Source organism: Gobio gobio (assembly GCF_949357685.1).
Source record: "Gobio gobio genome assembly, chromosome: 18".
Classification (NCBI taxonomy): Eukaryota; Metazoa; Chordata; class Actinopteri; order Cypriniformes; family Gobionidae; genus Gobio; species Gobio gobio.
The window spans coordinates 13,015,698-13,040,583 of NC_137111.1; the positions used below are offsets into that span (position 1 = coordinate 13,015,698).

At 35.9% G+C, this 24,886-nt stretch overlaps 1 protein-coding gene across 2 annotated transcripts in view; it reads right to left on the reverse strand.

Annotated features, from left to right (window-relative positions):
- Nucleotides 1-24,886, reverse strand: part of LOC307142376 (CUB and sushi domain-containing protein 1) — a 787,545-nt gene that overhangs the window by 239,746 nt on the left and 522,913 nt on the right. For both annotated transcript variants that reach the window (XM_079843154.1, XM_079843155.1), the window contains 5 exons: nucleotides 13,969-14,072; nucleotides 13,633-13,745; nucleotides 8,297-8,479; nucleotides 5,534-5,860; nucleotides 69-263 (listed from right to left, as the gene is read on the reverse strand). In XM_079843154.1, the coding sequence (XP_079699280.1) occupies nucleotides 69-263; nucleotides 5,534-5,860; nucleotides 8,297-8,479; nucleotides 13,633-13,745; nucleotides 13,969-14,072 (922 nt within the window). The remainder of the gene's footprint in view (nucleotides 1-68; nucleotides 264-5,533; nucleotides 5,861-8,296; nucleotides 8,480-13,632; nucleotides 13,746-13,968; nucleotides 14,073-24,886) is intronic.

Genomic DNA, 24,886 nt, shown 5'->3' on the forward strand with positions numbered 1-24,886 from the left:
GCCCATCTCACAAATCCCAGCAGCACCTTCAGAAAGCTAAGAAGAGCAAAGTCTTAGAGCCCTCTCACCTTCGCAACGGGGGACGGCTGCGTTCCACACCACGTTTCCATCCTGGATGACACAGGTGATGGATTCGGATCCGTGGGTCTTGATGAAGCCCTCATCGCATGTGAAGAGCACTGAGCTGCCCAGTAAGAAGTGCTCTCCAAAGCGCTGTCCGTTGATGGGAATACCAGGGTCGTGACATTCATTTTGACCAAACGCTACAGACACAGGATGAAAGTATAATCAGTGCTGAAGCATATAATAATTAATCTAGGTCCTGCCTGTCCTTGCCTGAGAACATATCAGCACTTAACATGCATTAAGAGTACCTAACCTTCAATTAAGTGAACTATAATTATCTTTTAAGGAACAACTAACACAACTGATGCCCAGTCTCATAAGCAAAATGTTGCAGCAGTGACAATTACCTGTGGACCACCAAACCGTCACTTGCAATTTAACCTAATTTTGGAGAATCTGCAGCACACGGGCGGAAACATATATGATACCACTAAACCTAATTCATAGAGTGTATATAAGAGCTTCGCTAATGTTTGCATGTTAGCATGTGTTTAAAAGATGCCATCATGTAGAGACACAATAAGCTTGCATTATTATCCTATACACTGTATGGGTGAATTCAGCACGGAAACAGACTGCAATGTGCATGTGTAAACAAAGCTAACATACATGGCCAAACACAACTCATAATAATTTGTACACAATAGAATTGTATGATAATGTCTGACTTTGTGTTATCATCATGCTTAGATTTAGATGGTTTGGATAAAAGGTTGGGATTGATGGTTAGCTCTAAATTTGGGTTAACACATGCTTTAATCCAAAGTGATTTACAGTACATTGCATTCAAGGTTTACATTTTATCAGTTCATGCATGCCCTAGGAATCAAACTCATGACGTTGGTGTTGCATGTATCATGTTCTACTGTTTGAGATACAGGGATTTGTACATGTTCGCAAATTAGTATGACTTCTAATGATCCTGAGTTGGATACTACATAACACAAAGAATAAAGGTAATAATATTAATTTACATTAATGAACCCACTACCAAAACGGTAGTGGTTATAATACCACTAACTGTTGACCGTGGAATGTGTAGTATTGAGGAAATTTCACGAATGGACTTATTGCAACCTGTGATAGGTATGTTACCATCAAAGGTTTACATAAAGCTTGGATTAACTTTGTTATCATGTGTTGCTCTCAGGTAGAGACAAAACCAATATGTCATTTTAAATGATATTTACATTTGCAATTACAGTACAATTGCATAAGTTAAAATGTTCTGTACACCATGCAGTCAAATAAACCATGCATGCAGACATGACACAACATGTGTGAGTGGAAAGCTACAGTAATGTACACTATATTGCCAAAAGTATTGCACCCCTCTGAATCATTAAATTCAGGTGTTCCAATCCCTTCCATGGCCACATGTGTATAAAATCAAGCACCTAGGCATGCAGACACTTCTACAAACATTTGTGAAAGAATGGGTCACTCTCAAGAGCTTAGTGAATTAAAGTGTGGTACCGTGATAGGTTGCAATAAGTCCATTCGTGAAATTTCCTCAATACTACATATTCCACGGTCAACTGTTAGTGGTATTATGACAAAATGGAAGCAATTGGGAACAACAGCAACTCAACCACAAAGTGGTAGGCCACGTAAAATCACAGAGCACAGTGCACAGAAGTCACCAACTTTCTGCAAAGTCAATAGCTACAGACCTCCAAACTTCGTGTTGCCTTCAGATTAGCTCAAGAACAGTGCATAGAGAGCTTCATGAAATGGGTTTCCATGGCAAAGCAGCTGCATCCAAGCCTTACATCACCAAGTGCAATGCAAAGCGTCAGAGTGTTCTCTGGAGTGACGAATCACACTTCTTTGTCTGGCAATCTGATGGAAGAGTCTGGGTTTGGCTGTTGCCAGGAGAACGATACTTGCCTGACTGCATTGTGCCAAGTGCAAAGTTTGATGGAGGGGGGATTATGGTGTGGGGTTGTTTTTCAGGAGTTGGGCTTGGCCCCTTAGTTTCAGTGAAAGGAACTCTTAATGCTTCAGCATACCAAGACATTTTGGACAATTTCATTTTCCCAACTTTGTGGGAACAGTTTGGGAATGGCCCCTTCGTGTTCCAACATGACTGCGCACCAGTGCACAAAGCAAGGTCCATAAAGGCATGGATGAACGAGTTTGGTGTGGAGGAACTTGACTGGCCTGCACAAAGTCCTGACCTCAAACGGATAGAATGTCTTTGGGATGAATTAGAGCAGAGACTGTGAGCCAGGCCTTCACATCCAAACCTCACAAATGCACTTCTAGAAGAATGGTAAAAAAGTCCCATAAACACACTCCTAAACCTTGTGGAAAGCATTTCCCAGAAGAGTTGACGCTGTTATAGCTACAAAGGGTATGTAAACTCCTTATTAAACCCTACAGATTAATAATGGGATGTCATTAAAGCTCATGTGCATGTAAAGGCAGGTGTCTCAAAACTTTTGGCAATATAGTGTATGTGATAATGCAACGCATATATAACATGTAACAAGACATTAATTCACTTTATCATTGAATGCTTTATTCTGATTGGTTAACAAACATTCAAAGGTGTTCAATAATTCATTTCCTCTATCTGCACAGCTATGAAGTAGTTCCAGGTTGTTGTTTGTAGAACTAGTCAAACTAGTAATGGTGGCTTGAGTGACTATTAAATTAGTAATGACTATGACATTCTACATGAGCATTTAAGGGACCAAAACCTGAAAATTGTATTGAGATAAACCAAATGTTATTGTGGCCACCATGGTAGAAGTGGAATAATTGACTCCAGATAGCTGAATTATTTAAAATAAATGCAAATATTTAATGCCCACTCCACTTTGTGTGGCAGCATTCGAGGCAGCATTAGCATCCTAGGGGCATCCTGTGCATTCATTCTCATAATTTAATTTAATTATTTCTTACTTTACTCTACATTAACAGATACAATTTCTCATGAAAAATAAATACGAGTCACAAGGAAAGCCACAGACGTTGAGGCGTTGCGTGGATGTTGGCAGAGAGCGTTCAGCCGCATTACTGCCCTCATTTTTAAACCCTCTATTGTCGTTTGAGACACTCAGATTTTGTCAAATCTCTGTTTTCCCTTAACACAACTCTGCAGACAGCTCACATATGTGTTGCACATGCATCACAGATGTCAGTGTGGAAGCTTCAATTATTCAATATGTGCACTCGCAGAAGCAGAAGATCCTGCCAACGCTATTTTAGTGTTTTCATTTGGTGAATACATCTGTCTGCAAAGCCCCTGTGGAAGTGTGATGGCTAATGCATGGAGACCTGCGGCCAGGGCTTAGGGCATGTACGCAGCTCTACCCCATTCCCCAATGACAGTCTCATTGTTCTTACGGTTGTGCCTGACAGTTGCTCCAGCGCCACTCCAGCGGAAACATGTCTACTTCTTTCTGAGACAATGACACACCATTACCGAAGCAGCACTGAGATATCAAACAACACAATCCACTGACACTGACATCGCCTGCAACTACTGGTTCCATCTACCCCCAAATTTTGTTCTCACATAGACGTGCCAACAAAGATCATGGTCCTCGGTTTCATCAGTTCTCTAAAAATCTATATATGTCAATTTTCAGCTATTATGCTCACTGACTATAATGGCAGTGAATCGTAGAGCCCAAAATTTGAAGCCCAAACAAAGTGCATCCATCCATTATAAAAGTAATCCACACGGCTCCAGGGGGTTAATAAAGGCCTTCTGAAGCGAAGCAATGGGTTTGTGTAAGAAACATATCCATATTTAAAACTTCATAAAGTAAACTAACTTACGCCTTCCATATTCAACTTATGAAGAAAGTGGGTTTCTTACAAAAATCAATCGCTTGGCTTCAGAAGGACTTTATTAACCCCCTGGAGCGTATGGATTATTTCTATAATGGATGGATGCACTTTTTTGGGGCTTAAAATTTTGGGCTGCCATTTACTGCCATTATAATGCTTGGAAGAGCCAGGATATTTTTAAATTTAACTCAGATTGTATTCGTCTGAAATAAGAATCTCGTATACACATGGCTTGAGGGTGAGTAAATCATGGGGTAATTTTCATTTTTGGGTGAACTATCCCTTTAAATGTATTTTTTTATTCCAGAACGTATTCAGCAAATCTGCTTCCAATGTTTGCCATAACAACTTAATAAACGTACTGCTGCTGTGGTTACATTAAGCAACTTCACAAGTTAGCTTAAAAAAAGTTAACAGGCTAGCTAGCTTGATTTTCAATGACAAACTGGAGGAAGCCTCTCCATTTCCTTGTGTGCAATGAGATACATAAGATGCAGCCTTAGAATTTTTAAATATGTATCTTATCCGTGCTACCTACTTTTTGGTACATCCGTTAACAATGTGTCTATGCCATAAAATGCTGCATGTGTTGGCAGCTCATTGGGTTTTATTGCTGTGTCATTGTAGACTAGGATTATCAAGGTTTGTTATGCATCAAGACCTAAATATTAAAACACATTTTTGTATTAGTTTAAATATAAGCTAATCTCAGTGGAAATATTTGTTAATAAAATAAAATTACATATTTGTGCATCAATGTAATTTTAATAAAACCTTATAACTAATTAAACTAAGAACTCTTGCTATGCATGACTACATCTGGCTTCACATGGGGGAAAAATAAATCCAAATCTTTTTTCTATAACAAATGGAATCCTATGAAAGTTGTACTGAAGGTCAAAATGCCCTTTATGTGCTGAAAGTATGAACGTATGGCATTTTTCACAATAGAGATATGAAATATGAAAGGTGTGAATCTATTCAACTTCAAAAATACTATACTTATTTAAATCCTATAAAAGCTGAAAAAAATGTTGCAATAATTTTGCACGTTTCAGGGAAAAATAAGATAAATCAACTATAGCCCTGAAAATTATTAAAATGTCTGTATATATATATATATATATATATATATATATATATATAAATTATTGTAAGAAATAGAGTGTAAGAAACCATGTTTATGATACTATTAATGTCTGACTTGATTGCCGTTTAAAACAATAAAATAAAATTCTTGAAATGTGAGTTTGTGACATTGTTGTATTTCCCTATTCAATTAGATAGGAGCTATACTTGCATGACTGAAAATAGTTGTCCGAGTGCATTCCCAAGAAGGCTGCCAAGTGAACTGACTTGCCTTGTAAGGGACTTTGTTATATCCCAGTTTAATATGCGGATATATTGCCTTATAAGCAATTTGTAGTATGACTTCCCTGAATAGTGGAAACAATGTGGCTCTGAACGTTATCAAACATTACTCTGTCAGAGTATCCCAACCAGCCCAACACAACTACATTATTAGTACTCTTAGTAGTACAGAAATTACACACTTTGCCTTTAAAAAAATAAAAGCACATCATAAAATAAATATTGTATTTACTTGTGTAGGTGATATTAAACCCCTTTCCCGTATTCGAGTGGTCTGACTGGAACTCCAAGCGCATTATATGCCCATTACTAGCGATCTGCGAGGGTACATCCTTCCCAGAGAACGTTCCAAATGTGGTGGGCTCCGGCATCCCATCGTCTTTCACAATGAGATAGTCAAACTGGGGCTCCATCTCAAAATCGCTGAAAATGAGATGGATCCGACTGCCCGGCTCGGCTATAATGAGCCACACGCAGTTCATGTTGTTTCCGTATTCCTCTGGGTAGTTTGGCGAGAGGATGATGCCTGACGGAGTGGTGAAATTGAAGAAGCAGGAGACTGGAAATGAAGACAAATATATATAATTCCATTACAAAGGTCACAATATTTATTTTAGTTCACAATGGATATGTTACCAGGAATGCTATTTTGTCTCTAAAAAAAGATGAGAGGAAAGGTAGTTCACATAGACCATGATAATGAGTTGTTCGCATGGTGCAGAAATAATGGCATGTCAAGGAATTTGTTCAAAGTATGAGCTTTGTCAGGTTTTCATTTGAACAACAAAACATTAGCAAGGTACTGCTTCCTCTTATTGCAGTACTAAAGAAAAATACCACTGCATGAGAAGGTTATCTTAGATTGTAGGCCAAATTCACTACAGTTCATTTGTGAGTGCAAAAACTGGTACCGTGCGACACCATGTGTATTTAAATCAAGTCTAAAGTCAGTGAAATTTTCTTTCTTTTCAGTGACATACAGTCAAACCAAAATGTATTCAGACACCTTCAACACTCTCTCACATTGTCACAGTTTATTCGCCATAGTTTAGAAAATGGTAATAAAATATGACAAGAACTCAGAGTTAAACTGTGTCAGAACAAATTCATCTTGATAATGTCAGCTAACTTGGAAAGAAAGGTATGTAATTGATAACAATCAACCAATCAGCTGTCAGCTGTTAAATGTAAGTACACAATTAGATAATACCAATTTAGGTCAACCAATTACCAAGCAATGCTTAATTTTGTTCAGTCTGTGATGTAAAAGGTTGCTTTACCAATTAAAGAAAAAAAAAAACACTTAAGTAAAACATTGTCAGGTCAAAGTGTCTGAATAATTTTGGTCCCAACTTTTTATCAGATTTACTGGTACTCCACTGTATGAAGAATTTTTGGGTATAATATGTAACGGTTTACTTTATTTTGCTATCCTCACTTGCATAAATTAACCCTCTGGTGCTCTTCGTTTAGGGGTTGCATTGGTTGTCTTCCCGGTCATAAGTGACCGGACACCTAAAAATTAAACTTCCTCCACCCCAGTAAAACCAATGCAATTAATTTTTCTTCAATAATATTTTTTCTTTTTAATTTTGTATTTTGAGATGATTTGAGGGTATTCTTTAATATTTATACAATAATTATGGTCTATTTTTGCCATTGAAAATTATACAAATTTTTTTTGTTGTTATTTTTATTTTTTATTTTATTATTATTGCAGTAGTTCAAGCTAAAATAGAGACTAGGCCTTCCAAAAAAAAAACTGTGAAGGCAGATTAGCGCTCTCTTTTGGAATTATGTAAGAAATCATGCAACCATGGGTGTAATCACTAGAGGTCTCTATGGAGAATTCCCAAGTTCTGTTTTGAACACATTTAATGATTTTTGTTTTTGATGGATTTGAATATATATTTAAACAAAATCTCAAAAACTATTTATTATAAAGTTTTATATATTTTTTGTTAGAAATCTAGATTTCTTTCTGTGAATTTGTTTTTGCAGATTTCCCATTAATTTCCTATGGTGTCATTTTTGACCGAAGAGCACAAGTGGGAGTATTTTTTTAGCCTGCTCGAATCATGCCCTCAATTTTTTTGTGTGTTTCATATTTTTCCGAGGACGCTCTGATTTAAAAAAAAAAAAACTAAATGTGGTTCATAGGCTCAGTTTTTCATAGGTGTGTGTGTGTGTGTGTGTGTATAAGTGTGCATGTGTGCGTGAGTGGATGTGTCAATATCACACTCTTGATGTTTTAGAGTGTCACCCCTTTACTGATGTGTACTTTTTTTCAGCATTGTCGCCGATTTGTAGATTGTACACACAAATATTCTGTGAATTTTTGTGTTTTTGCCGATTTCCCATTCATTTCCTATGGTCGGTCATTTATGACCGAAGACAATGAACGCTACTTTTTTTTTTACGACCATTTAGCATGCTCGAATCATGACCCCAATTTTTTTGTGTGTTTACATACCCAATGCAAGAAAAGTCACCAAGTTTCATATAATTCCGATGAAGCTGTGATTTTTAACATTTCAAAACCGAAGAGCACCAGAGGGTTAACTATAGTGTCCTGCACCCACTAGTAAAAAAATATATCTGGTGTATAGATTTTGGTGAATCATTTTTGGTTTGACTGTAAGCACCTTATTTAAATCTAAATGTTTTAATATCATAGATTGATATTTATTATATAATATGCTTTATAGATCAGGTATATATATCACAATCTACAAAAATATATATTTAATGAACAACCACACAATTCTTAGTGTTCCCTCTTGAGTGAGGAAGAGAAACTGTAATGTTAGAGAAACAGAAATATGATAATTGACCTCTCATACTGCAAACCTTGGAATTGCCAACATGGACGGATGCCATTCGGCTTCATATCTGCCCCTAATCTAGATGTCATGTTTTTACAGCTGCAATACATTAATCATTCTAAATGGCAACATGTTAATTATAACCATGCATTTCAGAAAATGACTCTTACAGACGCAGCTGGGTTTGTTTCCAGACCACTGGTTATTTTGCTGGCATGATATTGTCCTCTCGCCAACCAATTCAAAAGCAGCCTGACACTCAAAGGTCAGCACATCACCGTGTAAAAAACGGTCTCCAGTTCGCTTTCCATATGCAGGGACGCCTGGGTCTCCACAGCCACCTTTCTCAATTTCTGTAGAGAAAAAAAGGGTACATGATTTATTTAATTTGAATGTTGTTTTCAGTCTGGCAATTACTTTGGATGTTGTTCTGATATGCCATATGACCTCTTTTGGAATAGTAAGTAGTCGAATGTAGTGCTTTAGCTCTAGAACTTGGATTATACCTCAAACATCAAGTGCCGACTCCATACAGTACCACTTACTTATTGTACAGAACTAAACAGAAGGTCCTTACTGAAATGTATTAATGAATTAATATTAACATACACACAACAATATGTAAGTAAAACAAAAATATACGAACAAGATGCACGTTTTGGGCACTTATGATCCATATACAGCACCTGCTGCAGTATTTCAATCACTGAAAACAGCGGGACGTTTTTAAAACGCTTAACGTGAAAAACACTATAGGGTGAGCTGCACCAATAAGGATTAAATTAAGCAAAGTTTAAAGGATTTGTTGATATGGGTTTTATTTTAAATCGAGTTATATTCACCACTTCATTTTAAACACAGATTAATTACGCAGTAAAACGTAATAGAGCTGATAAAGCAGCAGGTGGAGGGTGAACTGACGACAGGCTAAAGAATCCTTAGTGCAACCCACCCTAAAAGTGCCGTAATGTACTAAAACAGTGATATTAAAAGATCAAATTCAGTTTACACCATTTTGATGATGCATACTATATACAGGCGAGTAGATGAGGCAAGAATATGAACGCAACGTGTTTTCTTTATAATGGGTTTTGATGGGGAAAACACCTAACGAGAAACCTCGTGTTGCACTAATATTCTGTGTTCGTCTGCTTTCCTGTACAAAGTATGCAACATCAATAAGGTGTATATTGAATTTGGTATTTTAATATCACTGTCTTACCGCATTAATACTGACTACAAACCTGGTAAAAAGGACTTGCGGTTAAATGGAGGAGAGCCTTGTTTTGCCCTCCAGGTGGGCGTTCCTATAAGCGTGTGACGACACGTGAAAACTATGGATAGCAAAAACTTCTCCTTCCATTCAAAAGTTGATCAATATTTATGTAATCCTAATGTGATTATTGGTAGTTGCATTTCTTTATTTGTATTTAACCGTTTTTTACTGTGCTGTTTTTTTCCCGTGCTATCAGACAAGACATTCAACACATTTTATTTTTTGTTGTTGTGAGAACAATTGAGATAAGGCTGTGTATCTCCAGGAAGTGTATGGATCAAGTATAAAACGACAGTGACAAACGAATGATGTTCAGGGAAGAGTTCATTTTAATGTTAACAACTATGGTGTCAGCTTAGCAGCAAGTGCTCTATTGACCCAGCCAGACGATAATCTACAGCGGATGAGTTTTCCCACTTGCGGCAAAATCCACAACCTCTACAAGGTGTTAAGAGCATGCTAAATACCTTCGGTGCTGCCACAGGCGATTAGTTCAAGAACTCACAAGAATGGTAGGCTAGTGTTAGGACTGCCAGCTCATCATGACCAAAAAGCGAACAGCTCTCACAAGCAACAATGTTAAATAATGCAGAGAAAGGCAACTGGGAATTTAATAGCTATAGAAATGCTCCGGTAAACATTCACATATATTTTGTATGGGTTTTTTTAACACACCATTAAGCTAATGTGTGTACCTGCCTTAAGCTGTGGACCAAACAAATCTACATTGTGTCCTATTGACAAAAATGTCAAATATGCCAGGACAAGTCATTGTGTTGCTTAGACACCGGCAACAACGACTAATAAATGAAATGTATTAGCCATTAATGGATAAGCAATTCTCTGACATTTTCTGTGCAATTAAGTGTAACATAGTTTTTTTAAAGTTCGCTTTTGTTTAGGTTTTTTGGTAATGCTCAATCATTTTCTTATTTAAAATCTATTGAATGTAGGGATTTTGATGGTTATTTCTATCATGGATATTGTCACAATAATGCAATCACCCCATTTATTTTATATAAGGGATTCTTCACCTGAAAATAGTGTTAGAGCCTGTGTACCTCAATGAGCATTGTCTATGGAAACAAATCAAACTGTAAAATGGCTGTAAAAAATAAAATAAAAACAAAAAAAAACATTTTTGACAGCAGTGGTTGAGGCACGAATGAAAATAAAGGCTCACAAACAGTTGATCTTTACTAAAAACAAACTCAGAATAACGCTTCTCAGACTACAAAAACACGGCAAACAGAGACCAAACAAAGAACATAAACACATGGGCTATATAAACAAAGGCAGACCAATAAAGCAAACAAGACACAGGTGTTGTAAATTATTCAAACAATGAAACACCACAGAAACTAATGCGAAAACGGGAAGAAGAAACAGAAAACCCAACTCAAACTAAACTCAAACACAGACCAAATGTGACAGTTTTCTGAAGCCATGCAATAGTGGGGATAGTTTTGTGAGGGGAATAGACAGAATTAAAATACTTAAATACTGCCAATTAGAAATTATTTACACCAAAAAAAGAGTTGCATTGGAGGGGAATATTTACATTTGTCAAATGGGCAATGACTCAATTCCAGTTTATCAGTTTGTAATGAAACATGTAAATAATAACTGGATTTCATTTTGGGTGAACTATTCATTTAACTCTTTAGAGGTTTGGGTTTAATCATCCATTATGAAATTAGCCTTTGGTCTGTTTGATGAAGCTCATTGTTGGTGTCCACAGTTTCTGTACAGTTTATAATTTCTGTTGAAGGGAAAACAATCCTTTGCCAATCTAAAAACTTTTAAATGAACGTATGAAATGATAAATTTGAGTTTGACATCTACACGGCCTCAAACAAAGTGTCCCACCAGTGGGTCCCGGTGGAAATGTTGTCAAACATGACAACGTGACTAGAAGCACAAGTGTGAAATTGGGTTTACACAAAGTTAATTGGGTTTGTGTCATTGTGCTGGGCTATCCAGACAGTGAGAATTGCTCAATTGTGAGGTTACAGTTCAGAGTGAAGAGCGGCTAGGGAAAAACTCTATTTCAAGGTATTAAACAACACGCTTTGGAAAAACAAGTTAAGGGGTAAAAAAAAGGAAGACACTAAATGGATAGATAAACACAAAACAAAAAGACTACTTAATCATGTTAAATGCAATTAAAGTTGTCATTATATTTAAGGAAATCCACTACATACTAAAACTATTAAATATAACATTTACATCAGAAAATAAACTAAACTTTAGATAAATGTGAAACAGAAAAATTGATGACATATAATGAATAAAAAATACAGTGCTCTATTTCTAGGTCTAATTGGTGACCATGTGAATTCCTTTGTTCAAAAAGTCCGATTTTTCAAACACAAGAATCAATCATGCTAGAGTCAAAACATAATCATCAGGTTTAACACAAACCAAAGGAGCTTTGAATGCATTAAACACCACTAAAGTGCCTTGAAACACACAGCATTATTCAATGTGTTGATGTAATTTCCCCTGAAACAGGAAAGCAGGGCGGGACATATCAAGTAGCTCCACCCCTTTTTAAAAACAGCCAATAGCGTTTTGTTTATATCACAGTTTGACTAGAGCCGTTCAGCACGGAAAAGCCGCAGTTTCCTCCTAATCTCTAACCGTTTCTCATCATAATCTCCTCCATATCGCTTTGAAATCCAGCATTCTGTGCAGAATTCAAATGGGTCTGGTACGTTTTGTGGTTTGCGCAAATGATCCGCTCTGTGCTCCCGTGTCTCTGGACCGGAGCAGACTGTGTGTGTGTGCGTTGCGGCGGTGCACGTTAAACTAACATGAAACCAGATTTCATTCACCTCCCCTGAAAGCATATTTACACTGTCTGAATCGTTCCCTATCCCCTATGTAGTGTACTATGTGCCATTCACCTTGTAGAAAATAGTAAATGTGTAAACAACTGACCGTTTTTAGCCGCAGCTTCAGCGTCATGAGAAGCTGAAGTCTGCAGTGATGTCATAAAAATCTGTGATCCATTTGACTGTAATTTTTAAATGCTTTTATTTCCTAAATGCTAATTTTGTCATTGTTTTGGAACGCACCAGCTTATTCATAACCTTAAGGCTAACATATTCATACTAAAAGCTAAACAATATATATTTTGATTTCAGGGGGCCTTTAAAAGTTCTTAAATTCACTTCTTTTTCCCCCTTTTTTTTACATTTATTTATTTATTTTTAAAATTCTAATAATTATACTGAATTATTTTTTATTTTTTTAACAGAGAGATATACAGACCAAAATAGTGCAGTAACAAACAATCTAGTAATTCCATAATTCCAGAAGTGAAATAGAAATGTGTAAATGTATAGGTGTGTGGGTGGGTGTGAGTGTGAACCATTAACTATTTATTACCATCTTCATTACCATCACCACCACCACTCCTCACTACCATCAAACTGCCATCATTGTATTAGTTAAATAAAAAAAATGTTGTGCCTTTTTTCTCCTATGTAATGATTACCATTGTCACCACTTTCTATAGATAAATTAATTTTAGATAGTAAGTAAATAATAGAATATAATATAATAAGAGAATATAAGATTATACTGTTTATACATTATACTGATATTTAAAAAATGTATTAAACTAGAAGTACATGCAAGACAGATAAATAAATGTAAATAATACATAAATACATTTTCATTAGCTGATAATATAATTCTGGAATATATATTAAATCAACAGGTTTGTAAAATAGAATCATTTTCACCAAACCATCAAGATTTCAGATCTTGAGCAACATGTTTACTTGTGTAAATTGATAGCATAAGAAATAGCTGTTGTTGTAGCAAATTGTATCAGTTTATCTGTAAATATGTAAATACATGCCTCTATATATTCTTATATCTGACTTGCTTTGATGCTATTCTCCTGCAGGGTAAACGGCAGGTACAAAATTTCACACAAGCTTTTCAAACATTTTGGCACAGCACATACGCTGCTCCATTTGCCTTCGATTTGCATACCTTTTAGAAACTGGCATGCTTTAACAACCAAAAGTCACCAAGTCAAACTTTTTCACTATAAAAAGGAATAAATAACACACATACTTCCTGGAAAATAAAAAAAGGGTGACCGTTTACAGTCCTGTTTCATCACTCTTATAGTGGGTGGAAATGACCATATGAAAGAGAAAACCAGCAGGTTTGCATAGTTTCATACGGTTACCAAACATTACAATGACATACCTTCATATACGGCCTTAAAACCTTGCGATCCGATCGTGTCATCGGACTGCAAATGGAGCCACATCTGGTTGCTCATACTCACAATCAAATCGGGCACGCTGGATCCCGTGAGACTGGAATAGAGGCACAAAATTGAATTTTATTCTTTCATTTATGTATATGCAGCCATGAAAGCTTACATAAACCCAGTGCCTATTTCATGTTTGCGTTTGCTCTTGAAAGAAAATCATACATTGTAATTCCATGAGCATATAGGAGTAGGTATGGGGGCATTTGTGAATAGAAGCACATGCATGTTCAAAGTTTAACATAAAAGACCTTTTGTGCTCTACTCACACATAAAGCACTCTTCGAGCATCACCTATCTTCCCTCCGTCACCCACTGTTAACGTATCGTACGCTCGCTCTAGGTCAAACTCTTCAAAAGCTAGCTTGATGACCTATGGGGATAAAGGAGAGGTCATGATAAACACCACACACTAAAAAGTCCTGAGGAGAATGGCCCCATTCACATGAGGCTGACTCAGAAAATGATCATATTAAAGAAAAAAAACTCAGCCGGTCAGCCATCGCTCTAAATTCTTTTCCATGGCTATAGACATGTGAGGCTGATTGCAAGAGTGGCGATGAAGGTGGAATTAAATAATTTGGTTTCATTTAAGAAATGTGAGATTTCGAGTTTTGCCATGTATTGTGCAGAGCCTGAGGAAACGGGTTGCATGTTCATTTGATGTGAGCACTGAAAAAAGGCGGCAGAAAGAAAATTGGATTCAAGGAGAGATTGCTGGAAGGAGAAAAAAAAATCAAGCTTAATTAGGACAACCCTATTATCAACATCTTCAGGGTTTTTTTTTTTTTTTTTTTCAAATGAGCCATTAAAGAGCCATTATTCTCATCTATATTCTGTCCCATCTTTAAATGTGATTGGTGTAATTTTTTTTCAATGTTGCCTTCTATTCTATCTTAAAGAGAAAAAAAAGACAATTGTGTCCTCTACTCCCCCTCATGTTCAAAACCCATAGGCCTATGTCTTTTTTACAAAAGGAGATGTTATGCAGAATGACAGCCTCAGTCACCATTCGCTTTCAATGCACCCCCCCCCCCCCCCCCCCCCCAACAATGAAAGTGAGAGGGTATTGAGACTGTCATTCTGCCTTTTGTGTTAGAAAACAATATTTTGGACATAAGTGAGTAAAATTTCATTTGTACTACCCCTCGAACATGCATTGCAGAGACATAAGTAAGCAATTTGTAGTTTGCTATAGTAAAATGGTAGCAACTCTCATTTGAACCATGTTCTAACGCACCCCTGCAATTTATTTGAAATTATTCAAATAACTTATTACATAATTTGTATTAATAATTAAATTGTTTATTTATTTTGTATTTTCAAGTAATCACAGTAGTTAAATAATTAACCCTTATAGGCCGTTAAGGGGAAAAAAAGTTCCCTTCATCTAAACGGCTTGAGACTCCTGTACTTGCCAACGTACTTTACAACAATAAAAGTACTAAAGTTTGCTATAATAGTCATTTAAAAATCTGTGAAAATAACTATGGCAAATGAGCTAATGAGTGGTCCTAAGCAGCCATCTACTGGTTATAATGTTAATGTCATGCAATTTTCATTTTTAAAAGTTCTTGTTTACCAACAGGTGGCAGAAATCGTCCACTCTTCTTTAAATTTAATTGTATTTACGTTTAATGGTGTTGTGAGGTTGAATTGTAAATGGATGTTGTTTGGATTGTAGTCAGAGATATTGGGCTATATGAACAAAATTGACAATGTTAAGCAACAAGTGTTACGTTCCTGCCATTTTGGGCAAAGAAAGAAAATGTTTGTCTAAAAAGTTTTCTTGTTAAGGGTTGGATTTTGCGTGCCCTGTATGAGAAATGATCAGTTCTTTTGCCAGTCACTTGCCTGTTTAAGCGACGAACTGAGCTACTTGTGGTTGTTTTATTAGATGTAACATTGTATACTTGTGCTACAATGGTGCTGACCTGTCCTACAAAACTTTCGATTTATGTAGCACCAGTGCTATGTGCAAAAAAAGCATACAGCCCGGCATTTGGGGGTGAGTCTATTTGTTTTGTCTGACCAATGGCTGATTTGGGAAGTGTTCACAGACATTTGAAAACAGCTTTTGTGTTTTTTTTGTTTTTTGAAGTTTGGTGACACGTGGCTCAGAAAAACCAAATTTCAATAACAAATATATATATCGCAATTACTCATGTATGTGATGCAAGACTGGAAGTCCAGGTGCATCATAAGCCCATTACTACAGTGATCTTCCCAGAGCGCATCCCAAACATGATGTTCAAACCGTAACCTCCATTCACTCTCTGAGGTATAGGGCACAGAACAACAACAAAGTAAATATGACATCATAGTTTAACAATAACAATAAATGTGTTATACTTAATTTCTACACTGTAAATCCTAATGCTTAAAATACTTAATTGGTTTGAATAGGACAAACTTAAATTAAACAAATTAGTTCAGTTAAATGAACTGTTATGAGTATTTAGAACTTTTTTTTATTTTGAGTTCACAGCACTGACATATTTCAAGTAAACTGAACTGTTTCATTGTTTTGAGTTGTATGAACTCATTCCCTTTAATTTAGACTAACTTAAATGTAACTGAAACTGGGCTGGCATTTTTTGTATTTCCCAGCATGCTTTGCATGGCACTCGAAAGGGAGAGTAAATGCTAAATAATGATAAGGGAGATTTAGTAGAGATTAATGTTTTATTATGCTAATTTAGAAGTTTATAAGTAATTTAGTTTCTGTTAGTTTCTGTTTTTGGAGAGTTACCATCATGGTGACAAGCGGCGCATGCTCCTTAGTTTGAGAGCATGTTTTAAGTTTAGTTTAAGTAAGTGCCATACCATGCTATTGTTAACATGTTAGCAAATTAGCAAATTGACACTTGATAGTTCTGTTTACTTAAAATTGGGAACATCATAACTAAAAAAATTTGATGTGGCTGATTACCAAAAATGTTTTGAGTAAGGCCAACTTTTTCGGGTTTACAGTTTACAGTATATGGAATAGCACACATAAACTTAAAGACCTGACAGATAACACTGAAATAGGTGTCCTGAGAACTCACACCTGTCTATGTGAAAGTCTTAGACTTTGTAAAAAGTGAAAAAGCAAAAGAAAACTAACTTTATCCCCAATAGTGTGATGTGGACAGCTTACAAAGTTGGAAACAAAAGTTGGTAAAGTGGCTAACACTAGTTACAGCACCTTTAATTCATGTATACATCATAAACCTTTTTGTATTTAAGTTGTTCAAACATTTAGAATGTGTGCATTATGGTGGTAATGTGGTAATGTATTCTACAACTAACACCATACATTCTGGTGTTAGATTCTGATCAGTTTATATCATTCCAACATTTTCTACTATATTCCAAGGGTTGCGGACAGCACAGCTTCCTGTACCTCACAGATTAACTATATATGTGATTTATCTCACTAATAATACATTAATTTAACAAAGGTTTCAGTACAGTGACACATGTACAAAGAAGTCCTATTAATGTTCTATGATTGGTACAGTGTCTAGGGTCACTAATTTGTTTGTCAGTGTCAATAGATCAAGCAGGTTGGCTGAGTGCATCAGTTTGAAAAGAAAGGAATGATTCAGCAACACTGAGCAGATCTTGACAAGTAATCTGTATAAAATGTCAGTGCTGATACAGAGTCATTTGGCAAGACTTTAAACGAGAAGTCTAAAATACAGGCTTTTAAATTATCCTGTCAAAAGTAAGAATTCCTTTTTTTCCTATTTCTTTTTTTACAGAAGACTTAGCAAGATGAAAAAAACAGCACTCATGGTCTACATAAACACAATCAGAGAGTGACAGGTCATCTTAGCAATTGTTCCCTGAACCAGCTTGAAATAATTATTGATTTCTTTATACAAAACATAAAAAAAAAACCATACAAGAAAAACAAAAAAACCTGACAGCAGCCTCAATGATTCTGTCGCAGTTTGAGAAAAGATGGTTCATGATGCTCTTCAGAAATTGCTAAATGGCGTGGTTTTATTGTGCATTTTTATTCGCCCAGGAGGAAAAAAAGTGAGAAAGTATGAGTGTTTACAAATCACATTCAGTGTTAGTTACAACCAACTAGAGAGAGAGAGAGAGAGAGAGAGAGAGAGAGAGAGAGAGAGAGAGTGTGTGTGTGTGTGTGTGTGTGTGTGTGTGTGTGTGTGTGTGTGTGTGTGTGTGTGTGTGTGTGTGTGTTTGGCCATGTGTTTGGCCATGCACGTCTGATTTTGCTGCTACGCAGACCAACAAAATCTATGAATTAATATAATCTGGGTCCATATTTCATGTTAATTGGGCCAAAAAGAAGGCAATTTACTGACAGTCTTACTGCACACTTACTAGAAAATTATTCACATGCGTAACAGCAATGACATGAACTTCAAAAATAGTGAAAAATAAATAATTTTATAAATAGAACAAATATATACATTTGTACTTGTAATTAATGCTTGTCTTCACCTTACGTAATCAAATAAGCATATTTTTTTCTGTACTCATAGGGTCCTATCATACACCCGGCACAATGCGACGCCAGGTGCGATGCAAGTGTTTTTTTGCTAGTTTCAACCCGACGCAGTTATCATTTTCACGCTCTGCACACATTGTTAAAATAACAAATGCACTCGTGCCCATCTGTTCACCCATGGGCGTGCTGGTATTAAATCGAGGTGTGTTCAAGCGCATTGTTGGTGCTTTCTATTTTGAGGCAAATGAAAACGGCTGCGCCATTGACCAACGAAAACATGGTCTACAGTCAATTGCGCACTATTTATTGTATTACATAAAGAGCATGTAAGTAATATGCACACAGGGACACCCAGCAGCAGCCCAAACATTTTTAAATATGAAAAATAAAAGGATTCCTCTCTGGAGAAGCGTTCAGTCTTTCTGCTCGCAAATGCCGCCATGTAAATAGCGAATCCGCCATGGTGTAAGCTCAACTTTTTTTTAAGAGAATTGGAGACTCTGATTGGTTTATTGTATGTTACACCCAAAACACATCCATGACTCATTAAGAGAATAGGTACAACCCTTTTGGACCATGCGCCTTGCGCGCCAACTGTTTTTTATTGTCGTTAAACTTGCAAAAGTGGATCCGGACTTCCCCAACTGCTCTTGCGCTGTGCACTTTAGACCATGCGCTCAGATCGTTAAAATAGGGCCCATAGAGTTTTTTGACCTGACATCTCAAGACAAGTCATTTGATTTCAGAAATATAATTTTCTTTTCACCACAGATACTATTTATCGCCCTATAGCTTAAAATAAAACAAATGAAAACTTAACCTTTATTACTGCCTCACCTCCAAACACAGAAGGAAAATTAAATAGACCGTAAATCAAAACGCTTCATAAACAACAACAAAAAGGCTACAAATCTCCAGTGCTTATAAAAAGACATTCTTCAACCAGCTATGTGATGGTGTTGACACCAACCAAAGGTGCATGTGCCTTTCATTTAATAAAAAGAGACAGTATAATATACGCATATAATGTACACATCACAAAAAGCAAATATTTTAATAGTTTGTTTGTTTTAAAATTTGAATCTAGGGCTGCCACTAACGACTACTTTTATATTGATTAATCTATCGACTAATTTATCGATTAATCGATTAATCTATCGACTAATTTATCGCAATAATTTTCAACAATTTTACTTAAAAACATTTAATTTAACTTGCAATGTTGGCCTTCAGTAGTGTACTATAAAACAAAGTATACATGTAAACAAGCCCTTGACAAAATGTAAAACTAAAAGAGTAAAAATGTAAAAAGGTACAAATTTGTAAACCAACATAACAAAAAAAAAGAGAATATCAGCAAATACTTTTTGTATAGAATAGTGTTGTCACGATACCAAAATTATGACTTTGACTAAAATACCTCAATACTGATACTGAATCCATACCATGGCAAAAAACTGTAAAAGTAATTGAATAATATGACATAACTTACTATACATTGTTTTATAATTTTTCCGGGTTAAAAAACCCTAAAAACTCACTTGGCCAGAATGTTCCTGCCCTGTCCTGCTTCACACAGAATATTAGGCCCGGCTCTTTACTAGCTGCACGGAACAAATTCAATGTAGGGCTGCAGCTATCGATTCTATCGATTAATCGGATAAAAAAATTCTGTCTTTTTAAACAACCAAAACAAATAATGCATAATGAAAATGAAGAGGAAAAGCAATTTAATTTATTAATATGCACAACAGGTTTCATGCTGTAATCTAGCCCTGACATCAAAGTAAATATCTTTTATGTAGATTTCTACACCTACCATTAGGCTACTAACAAATAATATATAATTTCTGGGGTGAGCCTATTTGCTATGGTAACCTAGCAACCTGTGTGTGTGTGTGTGTGTGTGTGTGCGTAAGGTATTCATTGCAGTTTGGTACAGCAGAAATACATACATTAATTTTCAATAGAACGCTGTATTTGGCTTGCATCACTTGCATTGCGGTGCATTTTAGGTGAAGCATCCGTTCGAAAAATCGCGTCCGGGTGTATACAGTGAATGCTGAAATTATTGTTGCGTGGCTACATAAAAGTTTAAGCATATGTGATGCATCGCCACGATTGGTCTGACTGGCACGAGAGAGAGGAGGGTGCATGTGTGTGTGTGTTACTGATTTTCTACTATTAAAGTTGGAATTTTTCCAACAAATGCAAAAAGTGCATTTCTTTGTCATTTTAAAATACTTGAAGGAAACGGTTCACTTTCAGCAGTTATTGTCTATGTATGGTGCAGATTTATGTTTGTTGTACATCAGATACCTAGATACATTAACACAGTAGTAGACCTACATTACATTTATTTGGATGCATTAATGAGAGAGTGATTGTGTGTGTGAATTACTCATATCGTCTCTATTCATTATGAAGCTGTGGTGTGTACTTACTTCAAAGGTATTCAAATGTGTGCCTATAACGTTTGAGTTGAGTTTCTAAGCTACTTTAGTGACTTTACTTTAGTCACAGGACGGCGTTGACACTGCATTTCTGCGCAGCTATCCGCGCGCGATCTTCACGTGAAAAGAGGTCTGCCTTCAGGGCTCGCGCGTTGTCAGAGACGTGACACGGCTCAACTCTCCGTGTCACAGAAAAGTGCATCAGATAGTGCGCGTCATAGGAATTTAACGAGGCTTCGAGGCAGAATTTTTGCCTCAAGGAATTTTTGTAATCGAGTAAATCGAGTAACTCGATGAATCGTTTCAGCCCTAATTCAATGTAACACCCGATTTCTCACTGAACTCTGTATACGTTCACTAAAAACATATTCGACTGCGTTTACCTGAATATTCGCCAGGACGTGCATTTTTACATATATTTTACCATTCAAACCCAATAATCCACGAAACTGGCGTTGCGACACTTTTCTGTTACTTTCTTTTTCCTGAGCTGCGCGTATATATTTGACTGTTCTGCTTCCATTGTTTAGTGAACGGTCACACACACGTCCTCACTCCTGCTGTCACACATCAACGCAGATGAAGAAATACTGCTCTTAATAGACTGCTGTCATTTTTAAAGTACCGGTACTAATACAATTTCATATCGTACTCAACTTACCCAGTCGACTAAAAATATTGACGTCGACTAATTAACAGCTTCGACGCAGTCGATTGTATCGACCAATCGCGGCAGGCCTATTTGAATCTATTCAACAATGTCTGTAGTTGAAATGAGGGCTCCTCTGATTGAAAATGTAAAGCTTCAGTCCGTAACTTTTTGCGCTCTAGCGGTTAATAAACAGAACTGCATGCGTCTTGCAGAAAGAACATTGCAGCCGGGGCTACTTCTCTCTCTTTATGTCTATGGGGAGTCACGCAGGGACTGTGCTCCTCCGCAGCGGTTCCTATCAGACCTGTCTGAAATGGTCTCAATATAAACACTTATTGTGTACAATAATGATTCAGGGTAAGACAAAAACACGGTTTGGAAAATGGATTCATGTTGTACATTCTCATTATAAAATTTTTTGTAAATCTTGAACACAAAAAAAAAGTTATGGACAGCAGCATTAAAAATAATAATAAATCACCCTGGTGGAAAGTGCACTGTAGCAGTAGTATAATTGTGGGCCTGATATATAACATATTTGAGCTAATATGAAAGGCAGCACTAAATATTTTATCTAAAGCAAGAACAGGAACAAAGAATTTTATGAGCTAAATCTGATTGAGTTTCATACTTTATGTCAACTTCAGTATGAAAGTTATATTTACTAGTAAATGGCGTGGGGCAGTGAGACTCCTTGTCGGTAAATGGCCTTTTTTTTAGATGAACAATAAACATTATCCAGGTCAGATCAACATGACAAAATGCTATTGGTTTGTAAGCAGATTGATATCTGTTACTGAAATGCTAAATGGCCTTAAATTTGAGTTCATCAGCATTCAGAACATGTGGAACACGACCTTCTTGTTTTAGACCATATGCTATGACAGAGACAAAGATCAAGACTGCATTTTTGACCTTTTGAGGTCTTAACATTCTGTTCTGAGCAGAGTAAAATAATAATAAAAAAACTTTAAATAATGTCTGTACATCTGGTGTACATTCTCCTATCCAATGAGGTCATGGGTGAAAATGTATGAATGGTAGCAACCCTCTACATACACCTTGGCAATAGAATCCCCATTGGCTAGTAAATTTTTTAGTTTACTGGCCAGACTGATATACTATTTTATTTATATTAGTGCTGTCAAAAAGATGAATCGCAATGAACCGCATCCAAAATAAAAGTTTGTGTACTGGGTATAATTACATTCTGTATATATATATATATATATATATATATATATATATATATTTTTTTTTTTTATACTATGCTGTGTGTCCTATCGGGTAATCAAAAGTAAGCAGTCAAGTGGTCAAATCCAATGACCGCAAGAAACGCAAAGGGGAGCTATATTAACTTTTTGTATGTAGCCGTCTGACAATTAAGGTTTTTTAATCAAGAGTGCCATGGCTAGAAAAACAAACTACCATTTGGAATACATTTCACGTCAGGAGCGTGTTTCTGTTGCCTTAAAATGCAATCTAGGTAGACAGCTTACTAGGTTGAAACATGGCCTTTCTGTTCAGCAAAAACAGAAAAAAGAAATACACAATGTGAGATAAATTAACGTCACATCTTTTCATCATAAGATCAAAGCAAAAACATGTGACCAGGAGTAAAAATACACTGGTTGTGACATGGCTGGGATTTTATGCATATGATAGTCAAGTCTGTTTATGATGGTGGCCAACAGGTACTTTCAATCTACTGGCATGTCACTAAGATTTTACAGTAGTCTATCATCTGTATGACTAATTATACACATCCAGTTCCAGAGGGATGGATTTTATAAATCTAACGTTTTTTGTTGTTGTTGAGATTTTTTGTCTACAGCGCTGTAGGATTTGAATGTTAAACAAATTTAGCTGCTCTGGGAAAACTACAGTTTGCTGCAGAATTTCATGGCTAGCAAGACAACATGTTTTAAAAAGCAGTTTTAGCAAGTAAATTACCTCAAACCAAGATACATTATGTGTTCAAAAACATGACACAATTAAGGTTGAATTTAAGGCTCCAAAACAATAATTCCTCCAAAAAAAAGGGGAAAAAAATATGATTTTATCCCCTTTATCTGAAAAACAAAAATTTCAACCAAACACTGTTGCCATGCTGATAAAAATAATCAAATAATCGACATTTTAACACTGAAAGGACAAAAGGAATAATGTATATGAATAATAATACAATAATAATACATAATAATAAACTGCATTTTCTATCACTATATTGTTCTACTATAGTGGCTATATCTGTAGGGCGATGCAAATAAATCCTTGAATCATAATTCACTAAAATCTTGTCTACTTATTCACATAACTCTATCTGCATTTTTGATTATGATTTTTAAATAAAAGAGGTGATACATCAAAGACATGATGCATTTTTCAACATTGATTAAAAAAATGTCATATTTCTTGAGCACCAAATCAGCATATTACAATGATTTCTGAAGGATCATGTGACACTGAAGACTGGAGTAATGATCATCAGAGGAATAAATCACATTTTAAAATATATTAAAACAGTTATTTCAAATTGTAATAATATTTCACAATATTACTGTTTCTACTGCACATACACTGTAAGCAATTGCTGTAAATTTACAGCCAATTTGCAACATTAAAATACTGTTTTCATGTTACACAGTTTAGTACTGTAGTTAGCAATGCATTGTGGACTGCTTAACTTGGAGCAACAGGACTGAGGCCCTAAACAGTATGCTGCTGTTTTAAATTACAGGACACTACAGTATTTTTTGGAAACTGAGTGTTGACTGGGGAATTTGGAGCACGGTCAGATGTTTGATACAACGTTAGTCTTTTAAATTGAGGCTACTGCTTTTGGTCAATTTTCTTTAAAAAATGCAGAAATAATTTTGCCATTGCCATTAACTTCTGGAGGGACTTCAGGAACCATCATTTGGATAGGAGACTTTCCCGAAGAAGTCGCACAATTTAGATGACGTGCTGCACATCATTGAGTGTTCTTTATCAACATCCATCGGGTCTTGCATCTACAAATTAAACGGTAATTAAAATCTTATTCCTATTGCCAAGAATGTTTGATATCAAACTGATGCTCAGGAGTTTGTCTTGCTAGGGATTTGAACATGTCATTTAACAGTGAGGCTTAGATTTGAATAGCCAAAACAATATTACTTTTGGGTAGTTTTTTTGTTTAATTTTGGTAACATTTGCAGTAGAACTCCCCAAGATCTGTAAAAATAAAATTATTACCCTATTACCCCCCATATTTCTGATCTACTGTGCCACTCTACAGTAAACTGTGAGAAGTTATAGTAACAACCTAAACAATATTATTGTAATTTCCAAATAATCATAGAAATATGCTGCATTTAAATCATTTAACAGTGCGACTACATTCTGAACAGTGTGAAATCATTTAACAGTGCGACTACAGAAATATATGTATTTCTGGTTTACAGACTACTACTGTAAAGTCATTTTACGTATGATTACCGTAAAAATTACGGTATATTGCTGGCGTCTTTGCTGCCAGCTCTTTACTGTAAATTATAGAAATACAGAATTATACTGTTTTCCTGGTTTACAGACTACTACCGTAAAGTCATTTTACGTATGATTACCGTAAA